Below are 22,495 nucleotides of genomic sequence, written 5' to 3'. Positions count from 1 at the left end.
ATGGATGGATGGATGGATGATGGATGGATGGATGGATGGGTGGATGAGGGATGGATGGATGGATGATGGATGGATGCATGGATGGATGGATGGATGGATGGATGGATGGATGGATAATGGGTGGATGATGGATGATGGATGGATGGATGGATGATGGGTGGATGATGGATGGATGGATGGATGGAGGGATGGATGGATGGATGGATGGATAATGGGTGGATGATGGATGATGGATGGATGGATGGATGATGGGTGGATGATGGATGGATGGATGATGGATGGATGGATGGATGAGGGATGGATGGACCCCAAGCTGGTCAGCAAGGTCCAGGTGGGGCAGAGCTACGAGCAGCGGCCCCTGTACGTGCTGAAGGTGGGTCCTGGGGCAGCCTTGCCCTGCAAATGCCCTCAGGGTGAGAGGCTGTGCCAGGGGAGCTCAGGGTGGGCACAGCAGGAATTGCCCCATGGAAAGGGGGTGAGGCTGCCCAGGGGGGTCTGGGGTGCCCAGCCCTGGAGGTGTCCCAGCAACTCCTGGAGGTGGCACTCAGGGCTCTGGGCTGGGCACAAGGGGGGCACTGGGCACAGCTGGGACTGGATGGGCTGGGAGGGCTTTTCCAACCTCATGGATTCAGTGGTTCCAGGCTGAAGCGTCACCACAGGGACATAATTAAGGAACATCCTAATTACCCTTATGAGCCATCCAGCAGCAAGGGCTGGCTGGGCACTGCCCTGCCCACAGCCAGCTCAATTCCTGCTCCATTCCCCTCGGGCAGTGATTCACCCCCGAGCTCTGAGGGAGCTGCTGCTCTGACAACCCCAAACTGCTGCTAACTGAGCTCCTCTCCGGCAGGAGCTGTCACCAGGGCAGGGATGGCACCAGAGGGTGTTTCCAGAGGTGACACCAGAGCAAAGGAGGCTCAGTTCCCTCCTGGCACAGCCGGGGGGTCGGGCTGTGCTCCAGGGAACAGGGACAGGAGCAGAGAGAACGGCCTCAGGCTGGGCCAGGGCAGGGGCTGGGTGAATTCTGGGACAATTCCCTCATGGAAAGGGTTTCCAGTTATGGCAGTGGCTGCCCAGGGCAGGGCTGCAGTCCCCAGCCCTGTGGATGTGGCACTTGGGGACGTGGGGCAGGGCTGGGAATGGTTGGACTCTGCAAACATTCCACGTTTCCGTGGATGTGAGGTTGTTCAGAGCCTCCTGAAGCCATCCTTTTCCTTATGACTGTCAGAAACCCCAAACAAATTCATTCCTGTCTCCGGGCTGGGTGTGGAGAGGAACGGGGCTGGGCTGCTCAGTGACAGGAGAAGGGACAAAGGGCACAAAGTGAAACACAGGAAATTCCAGCTGGGTGTGAGGGAAAACTTCTCCTGTGAGAATGATGGGGCACTGAACAAGCTCCCAGAGCAGCTGGGGCTGCCCCTGCATCCCTGGCAGTGCCACATCCACGGTGAGTACCCAGGGCTGTGCGTGTGCCCTTTTCTCTGCTTTTTAAGCTTTCCAAAGATGGTTCTGTGATTATTTTTCCTCCTGCCTGCATTTCCAACACCCACAACAGCAGGATTCAATCCCTCCCTTTCCATTTCTGATCCCTGCAGGATCCTGGAGGACAAGACAAGTCAATATTGACTTTGACTCACATCTTCAAAGTTTCATCTTTTCCACAAGAGCAGGACAAAGAAAGTTTGGAGCTCGTGGAATTGGAGTCCCTCAGGAATGTTTGGATAAGCAGGACTGGGAATGCACTGCTGAGAGTGAGGTTCAAAATTGATTTGTTCATCCAGCTGTGTTCAGATCCCACCCTCCCCTTCCTGGGCAGGCTGTCCACGCCTGAGACATTCCATTCCAAAGGGGAAAAACTCCAAAGGGGAAAAACCCCAAAGGGGAAAAACTCCAAAGGGGAAAAACCCCAAAGGGGAAAAACTCCAAAGGGGAAAAACTCCAAAGGGGAAAAACTCCAAAGGGGGATAATTCCCAGCTGTGGCTGGGTCCCTGAGCAATGGCTCTGAGAGAAAATGGGAGAAGCCAGAGGGTCCAGCCAGGGGTGCCAAACACAACCTGCAGCACAGCCAAGGGATTTCCTGATACTGCTGAGAGCTCCAGAGTTATCATCCTGGGAGAGCTCCTGCCTTTGGATCAATGTCCAGAGGAGCAGGAGAGGGAACACAACCCCTGAGGGAGCCCTGAGGGAGCTGGGGGTGCTCAGCCTGCAGGAAAGGAGACTCAGGGTGCCCCCAGCACTGTCACAGCTCCTGAAAGGTGCCTGTGCCCAGCTGCCCCTGGGCTCTGTCCCCAGCAGCACTGGCACACCCAGAGCACACAGCCTGAGCTGGGCCAAGGGAAATCCAGCTTGGAGAGCAGCAAAAAGCTTTTCCAGCCAGGGGGAGAAAGTTCTGCAATGGCTGCCTGGGGAGGGGGTGCAGTCACCATCCCTGGGGGTGTTTAACCAGCCTGGAGGTGGCACTGGGTGCCAGGGGCTGGGCTGGGCTCCGGGGCCCTGAAGGGCTCTCCCAACACAGGGATTGTGTGAACAGCTCTGGCTCTCCCAGGCTTTGTGTCCCAAATCTCTGGGGCAATCACTAATCCTTTATTTTGAGGGATTTTACCTTGATTTTAAGGGATTTTACACCACAGCTGAGTGATCCTTGAGTTGCTGTTTCCAAGGAGCATGCAGGAAAATAAAGGAATTCTGGAGATTGAAACCCACAGAGCTGGAAGGATCACCTGGCCCAATGTTCTGAGGGAAAAGGAGCTGGGTGAGGGTGTTCAGCACCTTGAGCAGCCACATCCTGAATCCCTCCATTCACCCCAGGGAATGGTGGTCCCAGGGGATGCTGGTTCTCACTGGAAAATGTCCTTTTTCCCTTGGGATGACCCTTCCCAGCACACCCTGTCCCACTGCTCCTTGTCCTCTCCATCCTCTTTATCCACCCTTTAGGGCCTGGAAACCCCCGAGGTTCCATCTCAGGAAACAAACCTGGGAACCCTGGAGGAGAGCTGGGAGCTCAGGAACAAATCAGGTGGGAGGGAATGGAGTGAGGGGGAAAGCTCCTCTCTCAGGGTTATGTAAGGGCTCTATAAATAGGGCCTCACAGGTGTCAAACTCCAAAAATGCAGTTTTCTGGGGGCTGGCAGGCAGTTTGGGCTGGGTTTGGGCTGGTTTGGGTGTCCAGGGGAGCTGCAGGGAGGGACAGGATCCGTGCAGGATCAGGAGGGGGCAATTCCCAACATCCCAACCCAGCAAGGGGAGAGCAGCAGGGCCTGGGGGGCCTAAAGAGCATTTCCAGGCCAGGAGGGAGATGGGACTGAGCATCTGCCCAAAACCAAAGGTGTGGAACCACCCAGCAAACCCCCAGTGCTGCTGGAAGGGGCTGGGAGGCTGAGCAGAGCCTGGAGTGAGGGAAATGGATGTGGAGGGAGAAGGTAGGGCAGGTTTAGGGCTGGGGACGTGGATGGAAAGGCCCTTCCCTGGTGCTGCCAGCCCTGAGGGGCTTCTTGTCCCACACGGGAGAGGCAGCAAAGGATTCTGGCCCTGGGATGTGCAGCTGCAGGTCAGGAGCAGACAAAGGGATCAGGAACAATGGGGTGTCCCACAGCCCCCAGTGCTCCCCAGTCCTGTGATCCTGGGGTGACCTCAGCCTCTCCCTGGCAGGTTTGGGGCTTTTGGGGTGACAGAGACCCAGGAATGATGGAATAACCCTTCAGCATCCAGCCTTGCTGGCAGAGAGGTGCAATTTTCCCAGGGAAAAGTCCCCATTTTTCCCAGGGACCAGGACTGAGCTGATGTCACACCCCAGGCAGGATGTCCCAAAAACCCCAATCCAGTGGGGCAGATGTCCCAAAAACCCCAATCCAGTGGGACTGCAGGGTGACCCTGTGGGTCACCCCAGGTTTATCCAGGGTGGCTGAAATGGGGTCGATCCCTGTGGGTGCCCCTGTCCCCACACCCATGGGGGCACCCAGGCCCCTCCCAGCACCTGGGGAACCCCACAGACCCCAAATCCCTGTAAAAGGATTACTGCCCCCGTCCCTGATTGCAGGCTCCTGGGGATGGGAACAGCCCAGCTCCCCCCACAGCATTCCCGGCTGTGGGGACAGGGACACCCCATTATTCCCGCTCTGCTCCCCCCGGGGATGTCCCAGAGGCAGGGACAGCTGTCCCCGCGGTGTCCCCGTCCCTCAGGGCCTTGGGGACGGCGCTGTCCCGGTTCCTGACCCCCAGAGACGGGGATGCCCCGACCCCGAAGTCCTCAGGACCTCACAAACGGGGGTGTCCCGGTCGCGGTCCCCTGAGATGCGGACGCTGCGCTCCCCGTGCCCTCGGAGCCCTCACGGTCGGGGCCGCCCCGCTCCCGAACGCTTCAGGGCCTCGGGCTCGGGGTCATCCCCGGCGCCGGCCGCCACTCACCCGCCGCCCGCGGCCTGCCCGGCAGCTGCACGAAGCGGTTCAGGATCCCTCCCCCGCCGCCATCGCCGCCGCCCGCGGCGCCGCCCGCGCCCTCCCCGAGCCCGTCCCGGGCCGCGGCCGCCGCCGACATGGCCCGTCCGCTGCCTGAGGGACGGAGCGCCAACCGCCAATCAGCGCCCAGCTTCTTCGGCCGCGGCCTATCAGCTGCGGGCTTGTTGGCAGGTGGGGGGAGGCTGCGGCGAGAGCGCCGCTGTTGGGAGAGATGAACGATCGATCCAGGCTGGAGCAATGGAGCGCCGAGAGCGGGGGCGCGGGGACATTCGCGGGGACACCCACGGGGACACCCACGGGGACACCCACGGGGACATTCGCGGGAATTTTCTCGGGGGCACCGGCGCCCCCCGAGCCCTCCGCGAGGTTCCGGAGGCCGCGCGGGGGTTGCGCGAGGCCATGAGCGACCCCGCGGCGCGGGCGGAACGATCGTGCGCGAGCGGAACGTTCGTGCGGGGCCCGCGTTTCCCGGGCGCTGACGGGAGGGAGGGACCAAAATGGCGGCGCCCAGCGCCGGGGGAGCGGCGGCGGCGGCGGCCGGGGGGAACCGAGGGCGGCCGCCCCCCGTCACCCCCCGGCAGATCCGCGACCTCATCGACGGCGGCATCGCCAGCGAGGGGCCCGGGCCCGGCGGGTGAGGGGCAGCGGCACCGGGCGGGGCGGACCCGCCGGCACCGGCGGGAGCCGGGGGGAGGCCCGGCCGTGTGAGGGGAGGGGAGCGCTGGGGACCCGTGAGGGAATCGGGGACCCCTCGGGGTTATTTGGGGTCCTGGAGCGGGGTTGGAGTCGGAGAGAGCGAGGCTGGAGGGGACCGGGAGGTGCTGGGAGTTGTTATTGGGGAGGGAGAGCGGGAAAGGAGAGCGCGGGAATGAACTGGGAGCACTGGGAGCACTGGGAACCGGGGGCTGGGAGGGGCACTGGGGGAACTGGGGATACTGGAGGGACTCGGGGCACTGGGGATACTGCAAGGACAAGAAGGCAGCAGTTGAAACAGATACCGGGACACTGGGAGGGCGCTGGGAGGGTACTGGGGGCACTGGGAAGGTACTGGGGTTACTGGGAGGGTACTGGGAGGGTACTGGGGTTACTGGGAGGGTACTGGGAGGGTACTGGGGTTACTGGGAGGGTACTGGGAGGGTACTGGGGTTACTGGGAGGGTATTGGAGGCACTGGAAGGATGCTTGGGGCACTGGGAAGGTACTGATGGTACTGGGAGGGGACTGGGAATGTACTGAGGGCAATGGGAAGGCACTGGGAGGGTACTGGGAAGGCACTGGGGGCACTGGGAGGGTAACTGGGAGTACTGGGAGGGTACTGGGAAGGCACTGGGGGTATTGGGAGGGTACTGGGGGCATTGGGAAGGTACTGGGGTTATTGGGAGGGTACTGGGGGCACTGGGAGTGTAACTGGGGACACTGGGAGGATACTGGGAGGGTACTGGGAAGGCACTGGGGGCACTGGGAGCATAACTGGGGGCACTGGGAGGATACTGGGAGCACTGGGAGGGTACTGGGAAGGCACTGGGGGCACTGGGAGCATAACTGGTAGCACTGGGAGGGTACTGGGAAGGCACTGGTGGCATTGGGAAGGTACTGGGGTTATTGGGAGGGTACTGGGGGCACTGGGGGCATAACTGGGGGCACTGGGAGAGTACTGGGAAGGCACTGGGGGTATTGGGAGGGTACTGGGGGCACTGGGAGCATAACTGGGGGCACTGGGAGGATACTGGGAGCACTGGGAGGGCAGCCCAGGTCAGTGGCCCTTGGAGTCCCCATGGGCTGAAGTGGCCCCGTCCTGGTCACAGGGGTCACACTTTGATGAGGCACTGGGGTTACTGGGAGGCACTGGGGTTACTGGGAGCACTGGGAGCAGTGGGGGCTGGGCTTTGGGGTGTCTCAGGGCTCCCCTGTCCCTGCCCTCCCTGACCTTGGGCTGGATTCAGGCCCTGGGAGGGGGCCAAGGGCAGCCTTGGGGTGACCCTGCAGCCCCACACTGCAGTTTTGGGACACCCCAGTGCTCACCCTGCCCCTGCTGGGCTCACAGGACAAACCCTGTCCCCTCCTTGTCCCAAATGCCCACCTGGCACTGGGGACACACTCAGGGCACCCTTGGGGTTTTATTTGTTTGTTGTTTTATTAGGAATTAATTAATGGGAATTAAAATTAAAAGCTGAGAATGGGGAGTTCTGGAGAAAATCCTTGTCAGGACAAGCCTGGGGGGTGGGGGTAGGAAGTGCTCTGGGCTTTCTTTTTAATCCTATTCCTAAAATCCAATATTTTCCCAAAATCCAATCTCTCCCTAAGATCCAGCCTGTCTCTAAAATCCAGCCTTTTCCTAAAATCCAATCTCTTCCTAAAACCCAACTGTTCCCAAAATCCAGCCTGTTCTTAAATTCAAGCTTTTCTAAATTCAGCCTTTTCCCGAAACCCAGTCTGTCCCTAAAATCCAGCCTTTTCCTCAAATCCAACCTTTCCCAAAATCCAACCTTTTGCTGAAATCCAGCCTTTTCCTAAATTCAGCCTTTTCCTAAATGCAACCTCCTCCTAAAACCCAACCTTTCCCAAAATCCTGCCTTTTCCTAAACCCAGCCTGTTCCTAAACCCAGCCTGTTCCTAAACCCAGCCTTTCCCAAAATCCTGCCTTTTCCTAAACCCAACCTTTTCCTAAACCCAGCCTTTCCTAAAATCCTAACTTTTCCTGAAATCCAGCCTGTTCCCATGTCCATCCTTTTCCTAAATCCAATCTGTTCCCAAGCCCAGCCTGTTCCCATGTCCACCCTTTCCCAGTCCCAGCCTGTCCCTAAATCCAACCTTTCCCTTACTCCATCCTTTCCCAAATCCAGCCTGTTCCTAAATCCATCCTTTCCCTAAATCCAGCCTGTTCCCATCTCCATCCTTTCCCAGTCCCAGGCTGTTCCCAATCCCTCCTTTCCCAGTCCCAGCCTGTTCCCATCTCCATCCTTTCCCTAAATCCAACATGTCCCTAAATCCATCCTTTCCCAAGCCCAGCCTGTTCCTAAATCCATCCTTTCCCTAAATCCAACCTGTTCCCATTTCCCTCCTTTCCCAGTCCCAGGCTGTTCCCAAATCCCTCCTTTCCCAAGCCCAGCCTGTTCCCATGTCCATCCTTTCCCAGTCCCAGGCTCTTCCCAATCCCTCCATTCCCAGTCCCAGGCTGTTCCCAACCCCTCCTTTCCCAGTCCCAGCCTGTTCCCATTTCCATCCTTTCCCAGTCCCAGGCTGTTCCCATTTACACCCTTTCCCAGTCCCAGCCTGTTCCCATTTCCATCCTTTCCCAGTCCCAGCCTGTTCCCATCTCCATCCTTTCCCAGTCCCAGCCTGTTCCCATTTACACCCTTTCCCAGTCCCAGCCTGTTCCCAAATCCCTCCATTCCCAGTCCCAGCCTGTTCCCAATCCCACCCTTTCCCAGTCCCAGCCTGTTCCCAATCCCTCCTTTCCCAGTCCCAGCCTGTTCCCATCTCCACCCTTTCCCAGTCCCAGCCTGTTCCCAGTCCCTCCTTTCCCAGTCCCAGCCTGTTCCCAATCCCTCCTTTCCCAGTCCCAGGCTGTTCCCATCTCCATCCTTTCCCTAAATCCAACCTGTCCCTAAATCCATCCTTTCCCAAGCCCAGCCTGTTCCTAAATCCATCCTTTCCCAAATCCAGCCTGTTCCCAAATCCCTCCTTTCCCAGTCCCAGCCTGTTCCCATTTCCCTCCTTTCCCTAAATCCAGCCTGTTCCTAAATCCCTCCTTTCCCAGTCCCAGCCTGTTCCCAAATCCCTCCTTTCCCAGTCCCAGGCTGTTCCCATCTCCACCCTTTCCCAGTCCCAGGCTGCTCCCAGTCCCTCCTTTCCCAGTCCCAGCCTGTTCCCAGTCCCTCCTTTCCCAGTTTGCTGCTGCTGTCCCTTTCAGGAAGGACACGTCGGACTGCTCGGAGCGCGCCAATGGACCCTCGCAGCTGGAGGCTCCTTCCCTGGAGTCTGCCAGCAGGGAGGCCTACTTCAGCAGGGTGGAAACGTTCACCATATCCTTTGGGATGCTGGGGTTCCAGCTGGGATCCTGGGGGAGCAGCCAGAGGGGTCACTGATCCATCCTGCCCTTGCAGGGACATCCCAAAGTTCCTCCCTGGCCCTGGGAGCTCCTGGAGCTTTGGAGCTGTGGCCATTGCCTGGGGAATGCTCAGTGCCCCTGCACCCTCTGGGGAAGAGGCTTTTCCTAAAATCCAGGCTCATCCCAAAATCCAGCCTTTTCCTAAAATCCAGCCTTTTTCTAAATCCAACCTCTCCCTGAAATCCAGCCTTTGTTTAAATCAAACCTTTTCCTAAAATCCAGCTTCTTCCTAAATCATGCCTTTTCCTAAAATCCAGGCTCATCCTAAAATCCAGCATTTTTCTAAATCCAACCTCTTCCTAAAATCCTTGAAAATCCTTGAGAAATCCTGGATTTGTCCCCAAAATCCAGCCTTTGTTTAAATCAAACCTTTCCCTAAAATCCAGCCTCTTCCTAAATCCTACCTTTTCCTAAAATCCAGGCTCATCCTAAAATCCAGCCTTTTTCTAAATCCAACCTCTCCCTGAAATCCACCCTTTGTTTAAATCAAACCTTTCCCTAAAATCCAGCCTCTTCCTAAATCCTACCTTTTCCTAAAATCTAGGCTCATCCTAAAATCCAGCCTTTTCATAAAACCCTTCCTCAAATTCCACCTCTTCCTAAAATGTTGCCTTTTCCTAAATCCAACCTTTTCCTAAAATCCAGCCTTTTCCTGAAATGCAGCTTTTTCCTGAACCCCCACCTTTTCCTAAAATCTCTACTTTTCCTATAATCCAAGTTTTTCCTAAATCCAGCTTTTTTTCTGAAATCCAACCTTTTCCTAAAATCCCACCTTTTTCTATAATCCAAGCTTTTCCTAAAATCTAACGCTTTCCTAAAATCCTGCCTTTTCCTAAATCCAGCCTCTTCCTAAAATCCTGTCTTTTCCTATAATCCAAGCTTTTCCTAAAGGCAATCTCTTTCTAAATCCAGCCTTTTCCTAAATCCAGCCTTGTCCTGAAATGCAACTTTTTCCTAAAATCCAGCCTTTCCCTGAAATCCAACCTTTCCCTAAAATCCTACCTTTTCCTATCATCCAAGCTTTTCATAAAATCCTGCCTCTCCCTGAAATCCTGCCTATCCCTAGAATCCCACCTTTTCCTAAAATCCCATCTTTTCCTATAATCCAACCTCGTCCTATAATCCAACCTTTTCCCAAAATCCAGCCTCTTCCTATAATCCAAGTTTTTCCTAAATCCAGCTTTTTCCTATAATCTGAGTTTTTCCTAAATGCAACCTCTTTCTAAAATCCTGCCCTTTCTTAAAATCCTGTCTTTTCCTAAAATCCTGCCTTCTCCTAAATCCAACCTTTTCCTGAAATCCAGCCTTCTCCTAAAATCTCAACTATTTCCTATAATCCAAGCTTTTCCTAAATAAAACTTTTTCCTAAATCCAGCCTCTTCCTCAAATCCAATCTTTTCCTAAAATCCTGCCCTTTCTTAAAATCCTGCCCTTTTTTAAAATCCTGTCTTTTCCTAAAATCCAGCCTTTTCCTAAATCCAACCTTTTCCTGAAGTCCAGCCTCTTCCTGAAATCCAGCCTTTTCCTAAAATCTTGCCTTTTCCTATAATCCAAGCTTTTCCTAAATCCAACATTTTCCTAAAATCCAGCCTGGGAATGTTTCCCCACCCCACAGACCCCGAGCTCTCTGTCCCTGGGAATGTTTGCCCAGTTCACAAACCCCAATCTCTGCCTCCCTGGGAATGTTTCCCCACAAACCCCGAGCTCTCCCTCTTTGGGGATGATTCCCAAACCCAACAAACCCTGAGCTCTCCTTCCCTGGGAATGTTTCCCCACCCCACAAACCCCAAGCTCTCCATTCCTGGTAATGTTTCCCCATAAATCCCAAGCTCTGCCTCTCTGGGAATGTTTCCCCACAAACCCTGAGCTCTCCTTGCCTGGGAATGTTTCCCCACCCCACAAACCCCAGTCTCTCCCTCCCAGGGAATGTTTCCCCACAAATCCCGAGCTCTGCTTCTCTGGGAATGTTTCCCCATAAATCCCGATCTCTCCGTCCCAGGGAATGTTTCCCCATCCCACAAACCCCAAGCTCCCCTCTCCCTGGGATGTTTCCCTACCCCTCAAACCCCGAGCTCTCTCTCTCTAGGAATGTTTCCCCACAAACCCTGAGCTCTCTCTCTTTGGGGATGATTTCAAACCCAACAAACCCCGAGCTCTCCTTCCCTGGGAATGTTTCCCCACCCCACAGACCCCAAGCTCTCTGTCCCTGGGAATGTTTCCCCATAAACTCCAAGCTCTCCCTCCCTGGGAATGTTTCCCCATCCCACAAACCCTGAGCTCTCCTTGCCTGGGAGTGTTTCCCCACCCCACAAGCCCCAATCTCTCCCTCCCAGGGAATGTTTCCCCACAAACCCCGAGCTCTGCTTCTCTGGGAATGTTTCCCCATAAATCCTGAGCTCTCCTTGCCTGGGAATGTTTCCCCACAAACCCCGAGCTCTCCCTCTTTGGGGATGATTCCCCACCCCACAAATCCTAAGCTCTCCTTGCCTGGGAATGTTTCCCCACCCCTCAAACCCCAGTCTCTCCCTCCCTGGGAATGTTTCCCCACAAACCCCGAGCTGTCCCTCCCTGGGAATGTTTCCCCACAAACCCCGAGCTCTCCATTCCTGGTAATGTTTCCCCACAAACCCCGAGCTCTGCTTCTCTGGGAATGTTTCCCCACAAACCCCAATCTCTGCCTCCCTGGGAATGTTTCCCCACAAACCCCGAGCTCTGCTTCTCTGGGAATGTTTCCCCACAAACCCCAAGCTCTCCGTTCCTGGTAATGTTTCCCCATAAACCCCGAGCTGTCCCTCCCTGGGAATGTTTCCCCGCCCCACAGACCCCCGTCTCTCCGTGCCAGGGAACGTTTCCCATCCCACAAAGCCCAGAATGGTGCTGCTGTTGTGTCTCCTTGACGGGCAGACCCGCTGAGGTGGGCGGGCAAGCCGCCGGCGCTGTCCCCGCTGGTGTGCGCGCGTTTCGGCTGGGTCAGCGTCGAGTGTGACATGCTCAGGTGCTCCAGCTGCCAGGCCTACCTGTGCATGAGCCTGCAGCTCACCCTGGACCTCAGCAACTGTGAGTGGGAGCTTGAGATTTGGGATTTGGGATTGTGGGATTTGGGATTTTGGGATTGTGGGATCGCGGGGCGCAGCGGCTCCCGGGGGCGGGGAGGGTGGGAAAGCAGCTCAGGGTCAATGGGTGGTGTTTGGTTGTGGGGTGGGATAATCAGTCCTGGTTTGTGTTGGGAATTCCAGCTGGGAGGGGTCATGGGATTGTAGGGAGTTTGGGTTGGGAGGGGTCTTAAAGGTCCTCCTGTTCTGTGCTGGTGTCCAGGGAATGGTGGTTCCGAGGAAGGATGGTTTCGGGGAATTATGAACCCAGGAAATGATGATTCCAAGGAATTGTGGGTTCAGGGAATGATTGTCCTAAAGAATGATGGTTTCAGGGAATGGTGGTCCAAGGGAATGGTGGTCACAGGGAATTATGGTTTCCAAGGAATTATGGTTTCTGGGAATGATGGTCCCAGGGAATTATGCTTTCAGGGGAATTGTGGTTCTAAGGTAGGATGGTCCCATGGAATGTTGGTTCCAAGGAATGCTGGTCCCAGGGAATGGTGGTTCCAAGGAATTATGGTTCCTGGGAATGATGATCCCAGGGAATGATGGTTTCAGGGAATGATGAACCCAGGAAATGATGATTCCAAGGAATTATGGTTTCAGAGAATGATGGTGCCAGGAATGATGATCTCAGGGAATGATGGTTCAAGGAATTACATTTTCTGGGAATGATGGTCTCAGGAAATGGTGATTCCAAGGAATTATGGTTCCAGGGAATGATGGTGCCAGGAGAGATGGTCCTAAGGAATGATGCTCCCAGGGAATGATATTCCTTAGTAATGGTGGTTTTGGGGTGTGATGGTCCCAAAGAATGATGGTTTCAGGGAATGGTGGTGCCAGGAGTGATGATCTCAGGGAATGATGATTCCAAGGAATGATGGTTCCAGGGAATGATGGAATTCTGAAAAAAATTCCTTTTTTATGCTGGGATTAAACCTCTCCCAGCACACCCTGTCCCCACTGGTCCTTGTCCTCCCCATCCTCTTTGCAGCCTTCCTTTAAGGACTGGAAAACCCCAGAGAGGTTCCAAACCTCAAACCAGACCCAAGGGAATGATCCCAAAACATCTGGAACACTTCCAGGCTTGGGGACTGATCACCTCTTGGGATATTCCAGAGCTGGATCATCCTGGTACAGAAACAGCTCCTCCTGTTGAGCCTCTGGTGCAGCCCTGAGCCATTCCCCTGCTGGAATTCCCTGCCAGTCCTGCCCCAGGATTCCAGGGCAGAGCTCAGCACTTCCCTCCCCCAGCAGGTGCAGGGTTCACCCCTCATCCTCCTCTTCTCCACACAATCCCAAGGCTCTCAGCCTCTTTCCAGGTTTTCCATCCATTCCTCCAGCCTCGTTGCCCTCTGGATGCATTTAAGGATCTGAAAATCCTTTTTAAAAATTTCCCTTTTCTTTCCCAGTTCCTGGATCTGCTTCCCTGATCCTCCACTGAATTTTTCCAGCATGGAAAAATTGATTGGTGCTTGCTGCTCACCAAAACCATTCAGGCAGAAATTCCATTGTGAGATTTGATTAATGAACTCCTTATTATCCCACAAGGCAGTGCCATCCCCACTTCCCAATTTTCCTGGCTGCAATTGCCCTGGGAGTGGACAGGGAGCACATTCCTGCTGCCTGTGGGAATACTGAGCCTTTCCTTTTGGCTCACACAAGATCAACATTCCCTGTTTATTCAGATTATCTCTGTTAAATAAACCTTGGCCTAATTATCCCATTGGAAATCACACCAGGTTAGGAAAACCCAAAATAATCAAAGATTGGGAAAGAGGCAGTGAAAAGCAAAGTGAAAAAGGAATTATTTGGTTCTGAAAGTGTAAGTGAAATTAAATGTCAGGATTTTTGAGGGTTTTTTTTGGGGGGGGAAGTTTGATTTGCAGGCATGGCTGGGATTTGGGGTGGAGGGATCAGCTCAGCCAGGGGTTGGCAGCATCCCAGGAGGAGGAACTGGCAGCGTGCAGCAGGTTCTGTGCCCAGAACCTGCTCCTGGGAATGGGAAAGGGAGGGATTTGGGCTGTGGGCAGGGGGAGCTGCTGAGGTGACATTTGTGTTCTGGGAGGGAGCCTGGGATTCCTCTTGGTGGGAACAGGGGGGAGGTCTTGAGGTTGGATTCCTGGATGCTGAGGATTTTAAACTTGCTGTGCTGAAAGAGTTCAAAATTCTCAGAGTTCTAAACATAGAGGTTAGAATTCCCAGCATCTATAGCACTTACAGTAGGTGTTAATATTTAAATTTCAGTGCTTCTTGGTTTGACTAGAGTATTTTAAAAAAACTTTTTTTTTTTTTAAATTAGGATGCTTTATTTTTGGGTTTTTTGAGAATATATTTTTAAAATTATTATTAAATTTAATTAATAATATTTATTTAAAATTAATTTATTATTCAAATAAATTTAAAATTATTATTAAAATGATATGAATAGTCTGAGGTGAAGCTTCAGGCTGTGCAGCCTCCATCCTGGGAAATCATCCCAGGGAACTCTGCCACCTCCTGGCTTGGTTTTCCTGCCCATTCCCTGCTTTTCCTGCCCATTCCTTGCTTTTCCTGCCCATTCCCTGCTTTTCCTGCCCATTCTTTGGTTTTCCTGCCCATTCCCTGCTTTTCCTGCCCATTCCCTGCTTTTCCTGCCCATTCCCTGCTTTTCCTGCCCATTCCCTGGGGCCATTCCCTGCTTTTCCTGCCCATTCCTTTGTTTTCCTGCCCATTCCCTGCTTTTCCTGCCCATTCCTTGCTTTTCCTGCCCATTCCCTGCTTTTCTTGGCCATTCCCTGAGCAGGGAATATCCCAGAGTTTTCCCCTGCAGACAAAGAGCGCTGTGAGGAGCTCAGGAAGGCTCTGAGCACTGCCCATGAGAAGTTCTGCTTCTGGCCAGACAGCCCCTGCCCAGGTGGGTGCCTCAGATTCCTGCTTTATTCCCATTTTTTTTCCCCTCCTTTCCATTGCTGTTCCTACCATCACACTCTGCTTTTCCTGTGGGAATGATGGAACATAAGGAAAGCAGCCCCAGGGCTATTTCCAGCTTGTCCTGAGCTCTGGGTGCCTCTGGAGCTGTTAAATTGTTTTTGGGTTGGACCTGGGAGGGGACAGGGGAGGTTGGGTGTCATGGAATGCTCAGAGAGGGGTGGATCCTGTCTTGGGAGCTGCTTGGGAATGCTGTGAAGGGAAAAATGTGTGCTGAGCTTTTCCTTTAAAAGCCAGGAAAATAATCATGGGATTGTTGGGGTTGGAAGGGACATTAAAGCCCTTCCAGTGCCACTCCAGGGACTTCCACTGTCCCAGGCTGCTCCAGCCCCAGTGCCCAACCTTGGGCATTGCAGGGATCAGGGGCAGCCCCAGCTGCTCTGGGAATCCCTTCCCAAAATCCCACCCCAGGCTCCCTCTCCAGGGAATTCCCTCCATTCCCAGCTCTCCCAGCCTGCCATTGGATCCATCCCCACCCCGACTCCTCTCTAGGAAGGGATTTTGGGGTCTGGGGGCTTCACTGGGAACCTCAGCACTCCAGGAAGGGTCTCCCTTCCCTTCTCCATCCCCAACTTCCATAAAAATCCCTGGGGATGGATTCTGAGTGTCCCAAATCCCAGAATGGTTTGGGTGGGAAGGGCCCTTCAAGCCCATCCCATTCCAATGCCACCATCCCAGGCTGCTCCAGCCTGGCCTTGGGCACTGCAGGGATCAGGGGCAGCCCCAGCTGCTCTGGCAATGCCAGCCCAGGCAGGAATTCCTCATTGCCAAGATGCCACCTAAACTTTTCCCCCCTTCACCTTGAGGTCCCTCCCTCTCACCCCATCCCTGCATTCACCTGGGGAGCCTGGCTGGGCTGTGCCCTGCCTTGCCCTGTGGGCTGAGGAGGGCTGGGAATGCTGAGCACAGCTCTGCCCTCCCCAGATCGCTTTGCCAGGCTCCTGGTGGATGAGCCCCGAGTTCTTCTCCAGGATTTCCTGGATCGCTTCCAGAGCCTGTGCCAGCTGGAGCTGCAGCTGCCCTCCCTCAAACCAGAAGACCTCAAGAACATGGTGAGTTCCCTCCTGCTCCCAAGACCTGAAGAACGTGGTGAGTTCCCTCCTGCTCCCAAAATCCCAAATTCCAGCTCCAGGGATGAGCCTGGGCCCACCCAAAGTCAGGGATTTCAGCCTCTGTGTGTGTGTGTGTGTGAGGGATCTGCTCCCACCTGGTTTTTCCCCTTGGACATTCCACCATGGAAACTTGTAAAGAGGAGTTTGGAATGGCCCATCAGCTGGGAAACGTGTCTGGTTCCTTTCCCAGTGTCCAGGCTGCCCTGTGGTGCCTGGGAGAGGGGATTTGGGATCCTTTGGGATCTCCCTGGCGGCTCCAGCACTCCGTGGGAAGGGATCACTCATTACACGGATCACTCATTAGCTGGGATGTCTGCAGACAGGAATTTGGGATGCCAGGGGCTGCCCCCCTGAACCTGAGGTGTGGGCAGAGACCTGGGAAGGTGGAGGAGCCCGAGGAGGGAAAAGCAGGAAAAGCCAGGAGCAATGAGGGATTGTCACCCTGCAGGGACCTGTGGTGGCCCTGCTCTGCTGCAGCCAGCTCTGGCTGCTTGGACACTCCTTTGCCAGGGAACAGATGGCTCTGGGCAGGCAGGAGCTGTGTGGGATCCAGGGAATCTTCATCCATTCAGCACAGCCCAGGGGTGGTGCAGGGCTGGCTGAGCTCAGAAAGGCACAGCAGGAGTGGGAGCTGCTCCTCCTCAGGGAGCACTGGGGACATGGCATGGAATGGGGAGCCAGAGGCAGGGAGGGTTGCTCTGAGGGCCTTAATTAATGAATTTATTATCCCACAAGGCAGTGTCACCCCCATTTCCCAATTTTCCTGGCTGCAGTTGCCCTGGCAGTGAACAGGGGGCACATTGCTGCTGCCATGTGGGAATACCGAGCCTTTCCTTCTGGCTCACTCAAGATCAGCATCCCACGAGGATCCCATGAGGATCCCATGAAGATTCCACATCCCAGGGGTGGTTTAGAGCTGGCTGAGCTGGGAAAGGCCCGGTGGGAGTGGGAGCTGCTCCTCCTCAGGGGTGCTCTGAGTGCCTTTTCCCCGTTGCCCAGAGCTGGGGGTGCAAAAGGGATCATTCCCCACGTGGGACAGGATTTGGGGTAAAACCAGTGCGTTCTGTCCCTGCAGTCCCTGACAGAGGAGAGGATCACGCGGCTGCTGCAGCTCATCGGGGAGGAGCTGGAGCACAAAGGCACAGAGGGGGAGAAGCCTCCTGGGAGGTTCCCCACGGAAATGCTGCAGGTGCACGTTCCTGCCTGCATCCTGGCGCTGTGTGGCTGGACCTGCAGGTGGGCAGGGCTGCAGGGCTGGGCCTGCACGTGCCTCAGCTCTGGGCTGGCCGTGAAAGCTCCTGGGGGCTGCAGGGCTGTGGGATGTTCCTCCTGGGGAATGCTCAGTGTCCCTTTTTTCACTGTTTTCCCTCTTTGTCACCATGCTTCTGCCTACCTGATTTTATTTTCCCGTTTTCCCTCTTTTTTACTATTTTCATGCTTCCTTTTGTGTCACGATTTTCCTGCTTTCCCTCTTTGCGCTATTCTCCTGCTTTCTTTGTTGTTACAATTTTCCAATTTTCCCTCTTTTTCACTAGGATCCTGCTTTCGTTATTTAACCATTTCCCCACTTTTCCACTACATTCCTGCTTCCCTTATTTTACCACTTTTTCCCTATTTTTCACCAGGATCCTTCTTCCCTTTTTACACTATTTTCTCACTTTTCCACTGCATTCCCACTTCCCTTATTTTACCACTTTTTTCCCTATTTTTCACTAGGATCCTTCTTCCCTTTTTAAACTATTTTCTCACTTTTCCACTACATTCCTGCTTCCCTTATTTTACCCCTTTTTCCCTTCTTTTCCCCCTCTGTTCCTGCTTTCTGGCAAGGCAAAACACAACTGGGCCAGTTTAAATCATCATCATAAATGGGATTTAATGGATTTATTTCCCTGACTTTTCCAAGCCCAGGCTTATCCCTGAGCACCTCTCCAGACTTTCCCCAGCCCTGGAAGTGTCCAAGGCTGGGTTGGACTGGCTTGGAGCAGCCTGGGATGGTGGGAGGTGTCCCTGCCCATGAGGGGTTGGAATGAGATGGGCTTTAAGATCCCTTTCAACCCACCCTGTGATCCCATGAGGATTCCATGAGAATCCCCATGAGGATTCCACGAGGATCCTATGAGGATTCCATGAGGATCTCATGAGGGCCCCATGAGAATCCCCATGAGGATTCCATGAGGGTCCCATGAGGATCCCATGAGGGTCCCATAAGAATCCCCATGAGGATTCCATGAGGATTCCATGAGGGTTCCATGAGGATCCCATGAGGGTTCCAAGAGGATTCCACGAGGATCCCACAAGGATTCCATCAGGATTCCATGAGGACCCTATGAGAATTCCATGAGGATCTCATGAGGATTCCATGGTGATCCCATGAAGATTCCCATGAGGATTCCCATGAGGTTCCTATGGGAATTCCATGAGGAACCCACGAGGATTCCCATGAGGTTCCTATGAGGATTCCGGGGGGATCCCATGAGGATTCCATGAGGATCTCATGAGGACCCTATGAGGATTCCATGGGGATCCAATGAGGATTCCACAAGGATCCCATGAGAATCCCATGAGGATCCCATGAGGACCCTAGAGGATTCCACGAGGATTCCATGAGGATTCCATGAGGATCCCATGAGGATTCCATGAGGATTCCCCAAGGATCCCATGAGGGTCCCATGATAATCCCATGAGCTGTTCCATGAGGATTCCCATGAGGTTCCTATGAGGATTCCATGGGGATCCCATGAGGATTCCATGAGGATCTCATGAGGACCTTATGAGGATTCCATGAGGACCCTATGAGAATCCATGAGGATCTCATTAAGATTCCATGAGGATCCCACAAGAATTCTCATGAGTACCCTGTGAGGATCTCATGAGGACCCCATGAGGATCTCATGAGGATCCCATGAGGACCCCATGAGGATTCCATGAGGATACCATGACAATCCTATAAGGATTCCCGTGAGGATCTCATGAAAATTCTGAGGATCCCATGAGGATTCCATGAGGACCCTGTGAGGATTCCATGAGGATCCCATGAGGATTTTACAAGGATCCCACGAGGGTCCCACAAGGATCCCACGAGGATCCCCTGCCTTGTGTCTGTGCCTGCAGCGCGGCCTCGGGCTCCATGAACCTGTCGGTGATCACCTGCTCCCGCTGCATGAGGAAGGTGGGGCTCTGGGGCTTCCACCAGCTGGAGTCTGCTGCAGCTCCAGAGCTGGATTCCTGCGGCTCCAGCAGCACCACCCCGCCCGTGCCCACCTCCCCTCGCAGGATGCTGACACGGAGCCAGGATCCAGCCTCCGAGCAGGTACCTCCATCCTGTCCTGGGGCTCTGGGCAGGCCAGGGACACCTGGCAGCTCCAAAATTCTCATCCACATCCAGTGGACATCCCTCATCCCTCTCTGGGCAGGGCAGGGACACCTGGCCAGCTCCGGGAGCTCCAAATCCCTCACCCACATCCAATGGACACATCCATGTGGTGGGAGGGGAGGGTTGGAGCAGGACGAGGTGAGCAGTAGCTCCATGATCCCTCACCCACATCCAATGGACACTCCATGTGGTGGGAAGGATTCCTGTGGGGTGGCTGAGGAGGGTTGGAGCAGGACGAGGTGAGCAGCAGCTCCAGATCCCTCACCCACATCCAATGGACACTCCATGTGGTGGGAAGGGAGGGTTGGAGCCGGACAAGGTGAGCAGCAGCTCCATGATCCGTCACCCACATCCAGCAGACACTCCCTGTGGTGGGAAGGGAGGGTTGGAGCCGGACAAGGTGAGCAGGAGCTCCAGATCCCTCACCCACATCCAATGGACACTCCATGTGGTGGGAAGGGAGGGTTGGAGCAGGACGAGGTGAGCAGCAGCTCCATGATCCATCACCCACATCCAATGGACACTCCATGTGGTGGGAAGGGAGGGTTGGAGCCAGACAAGGTGAGCAGGAGCTCCATGATCCGTCACCCACATCCAATGGACACTCCATGTGGTGGGAAGGGAGGGCTGGAGCAGGACAAGGTGAGCAGCAGCTCCGTGATCCCTCACCCACATCCAATGGACACATCTGTGTGGTGGGAAGGGAGGGCTGGAGCAGGACGAGGTGAGCAGGAGCTCCATGACCCCTCACCCACATCCAATGGACACTCCATGTGGGGTGGCTGAGGAGGGTTGGAGCCGTACAAGGTGAGCAGCAGCTCCGTGACCCCGTTCCCCCCCGCAGCACGAGAAGAGCCCGTCCCCAGCCGTGGCGCGGCCGCGGGGCTGGGACTCGCCGGGCTCCATGGACAGGGGCGAGCTGGACGTGAGCGGCCCCGCCCCGAGGAGCCGGCCCGTGACGCGCAGCATGGGCCAGGGGGACACCATGGAGGTGCCGTCCAGCCCCGTGCGCCGCGCCAAGCGCGCCCGCCTCTGCTCCTCCAGCAGCTCGGTGAGTGACCCCGCCGGGAGCTCCTCGCAGGGCTCGGCGTGGCAGCCCCTGCTCGCAAAGAGGGGCTGCTGGTGTCTCTGATCGTGCCATTGCTGTGTCCCCTCTCTGTCACCTCCCCGTTCCCAGGACACCTCGCTGAGGAGCTTCTTTCACCCCAGCTCCCAGCACCGCGATTGGTGTCCCTGGGTGAGCGCCGGGGAGGGACAGGAGCCCCCGGAGGACGCTGCGCCCCACACGGACAAGGAGCCTGGCAAGGCTGAGCCAGGCTGGGAGGTGGTGCTGAAGAGGCTCCTTGGCATCCAGAAATGTGACACGGTGCCCGACACGGAGCCGGTGGTGAGCCTGGGGCGTCCCGACCCCTCCAGGCAGCGAACATTTGGGGTGGGTGGGTTTTGTGTGGGATCAGTCCCAGCCGGGTGACAAGGACCAGGCTGCAGAGCCCTGTGAGCCCTGGCATGCCCACAGGCAGGCTCCATCCAAGGCTGGGCTGGGCTGGAGCTGCTCCAGGGCTGCTATAAATAACAGTATAAATTTCCAAGATCTGGTTTCATTCCCCAGAGTGTCCCCAGAGCTGCTCCCTGCAGCCATCCCAGCTCCAGGCTCTTGGGGTGCCAGCTTTGCTGAGGCCACAGCTCCCTCCCCGTGTGGCTGTGCCTCCCTGGATCTCATTGTCCACTTGGATTGCTCCTGCCAGCTCCTTCCTGCTTCACCTGGGGCTCAGGGGAGCAGTGGATGGAGCATTCCCCCTTCACCGTTTGTCCTGGGGCTTTGTGGGATTTGTGTCCCCAACAGGTCCCTTCTAGGGGTGTCCCTGCCTGCAGCAGGGGGTTGGAACTGGCTGATGTCTAATGTCCCTCCAACCCAAACCATTCCCTGATTCTGTGATTCTGCTGTGTGCCAGCAAAGCTCCAGATGGTCCAGCAAGACCAGTCACAAGTCAGAGGCACCAGACCCAGCTGGAGCAGGGGATGGTTGGAGTCCCTTCCTGCTTTTTGGGGTCTCTTCCTGCTTTTTGGGATCCTTTCCTGCCTTTTGGGGTCCCTTCCTGCTTTTTGGGGTCTCTTCCTGTTTTTTGGGATCCTTTCCTGCCTTTTGGGGTCCCTTCCTGCTTTTTGGGTTCCCTTCCTGCTTTTTGGGTTCCTTTCTTGCTTTTTGGAGTCCCTTCCTGTTTTTTTGGTTCCTTTCCTGCCTTTTGGGGTTCTTTCCTGTTTTATGGAGTCTCTTCCTGCTTTTTGGGGTCCCTTTCTGCTTTTTGGAGTCCCCTTTCTGCTTTTTGGGGTCCCTTCCTGCCTTTTGGGCTCCTTTCATGCCTTTTGGGCTCCTTTCCTGTCTTTTGGGATCCTTTAATGCCTTTTGGGCTTCTTTCCTGTTTTATGGAGCCCCTTCCTTCTTGTTGGATTCCCCTCCTGCTTTTTGGGGTCCTTTCCTGCTTCTTGCTCGTAGTCTCTTTGTTCTCCTGTCTGGCTGGCAAATTTCCTGTGTTTTGGGGTCCTTTCCTGTGGATTCCCTTTCCTATGGATTTCCTTCCTGCTTTTTTGGGTTCCCTTTCTGCATTTTGGGCTCCATTCCTGCTTCTTGCTCGCAGTCTCCTTGTTCTCCCCTGCACTGGCCAATTGGGATCACGAAGACAAGGATCCAAGCACTGTCCTGGCAGCCAGCTGGGACATTTTGGGTGTTTTTTTTGCTGCAGTTTCCCCTGGTGCCCCTTTGCCAGTGGCAGCTCCAGTGCCCTGACCCGTGGCTGTTCTCTGTTCCCGTCTTTTCCAGAGCCTCTCGGAGAAGTCCTGCAAGGTGTTCCGCATTTTCCGCCAGTGGGAGAGCATGAACTCCTCCTCGTGAGCACGGGAGCCAGCCCGGGGCAGGGGACACGCCCAGGGGACACACCCACGGGACACACCCATGGGGACACACCCACGGGGACACACCCACGGGGACACACCCACAGCTCCGTGTCCCGAGGCAGCTCCAGCCACGCTGGGATCCCCTCCCTGCCCGCCCTGCTGGAGCCTCCCCCAGCTGCTGCTGTGTCTGTCTGTCCCTCTGAGGGCTGCCTGGGCCCGTGGGGTGACAAGGGGACGTTGTCACCTCCCCAGGAAGTGATGCCAGGTGGGAATAAACATTTCATTTTTTGTTGTTTTTTTTCTTTTTCCTTCCTGCTGGCTTTTTCCCAGGGCAGGAGGAGGTCAGGACCTGGTGTGGCTCCTGTGTCCCTCAGGATTCTGGTCCTTATGGGATCAACATCCCCCTGTTCCCTACTCCACATTTTGTCTTTCCGTGGCCAGTTTGGGGTGATGAATCCCCCTGGTGGGAGGGTGGGATTCCCAAAAC

The 22,495-nt window shown here is 55.3% G+C and overlaps 2 protein-coding genes across 2 annotated transcripts in view; one reads left to right on the top strand and one right to left on the bottom strand.

Moving 5' to 3' along the window:
* The window catches only part of KLHDC10 (kelch domain containing 10), a 22,278-nt gene extending 17,743 nt beyond the window's left edge, over nucleotides 1-4,535 (bottom strand). Inside the window, exon 1 of the mRNA XM_058023148.1 lies at nucleotides 4,406-4,535. Coding sequence (XP_057879131.1) covers nucleotides 4,406-4,535 — 130 coding nt within the window. The remainder of the gene's footprint in view (nucleotides 1-4,405) is intronic.
* A 418-nt stretch (nucleotides 4,536-4,953) lies between these two features.
* On the top strand, nucleotides 4,954-22,303 carry ZC3HC1 (zinc finger C3HC-type containing 1). Its single transcript, XM_058023222.1, has 10 exons — nucleotides 4,954-5,090; nucleotides 8,369-8,480; nucleotides 11,473-11,623; nucleotides 14,474-14,557; nucleotides 15,556-15,683; nucleotides 16,819-16,979; nucleotides 18,855-19,053; nucleotides 19,961-20,167; nucleotides 20,294-20,503; nucleotides 21,935-22,303. The coding sequence occupies exons 1-10, from the start codon at nucleotides 4,954-4,956 to the stop codon at nucleotides 22,004-22,006; spliced, it is 1,461 nt and encodes a 486-aa protein (XP_057879205.1). The 3' UTR covers nucleotides 22,007-22,303.
* Nucleotides 22,304-22,495: the final 192 nt, after the last annotated feature.

Source organism: Melospiza georgiana, chromosome 4, assembly GCF_028018845.1.
Source record: "Melospiza georgiana isolate bMelGeo1 chromosome 4, bMelGeo1.pri, whole genome shotgun sequence".
Taxonomy (NCBI): Eukaryota; Metazoa; Chordata; class Aves; order Passeriformes; family Passerellidae; genus Melospiza; species Melospiza georgiana.
This window is presented reverse-complemented; position numbering and strand designations above follow the sequence as displayed.

Bases quoted from the DNA above. Each gene is read 5' to 3' on its own strand.
- ZC3HC1 (XM_058023222.1), top strand. From the start codon at position 4,954: ATGGCGGCGCCCAGCGCCGGGGGAGCGGCGGCGGCGGCGGCCGGGGGG. The intron at 19,054-19,960 runs GTACCTCCATCC...TCCCCCCCGCAG, and splicing joins AGGATCCAGCCTCCGAGCAG to CACGAGAAGAGCCCGTCCCC. The intron at 20,168-20,293 runs GTGAGTGACCCC...CCCCGTTCCCAG, and splicing joins TCTGCTCCTCCAGCAGCTCG to GACACCTCGCTGAGGAGCTT.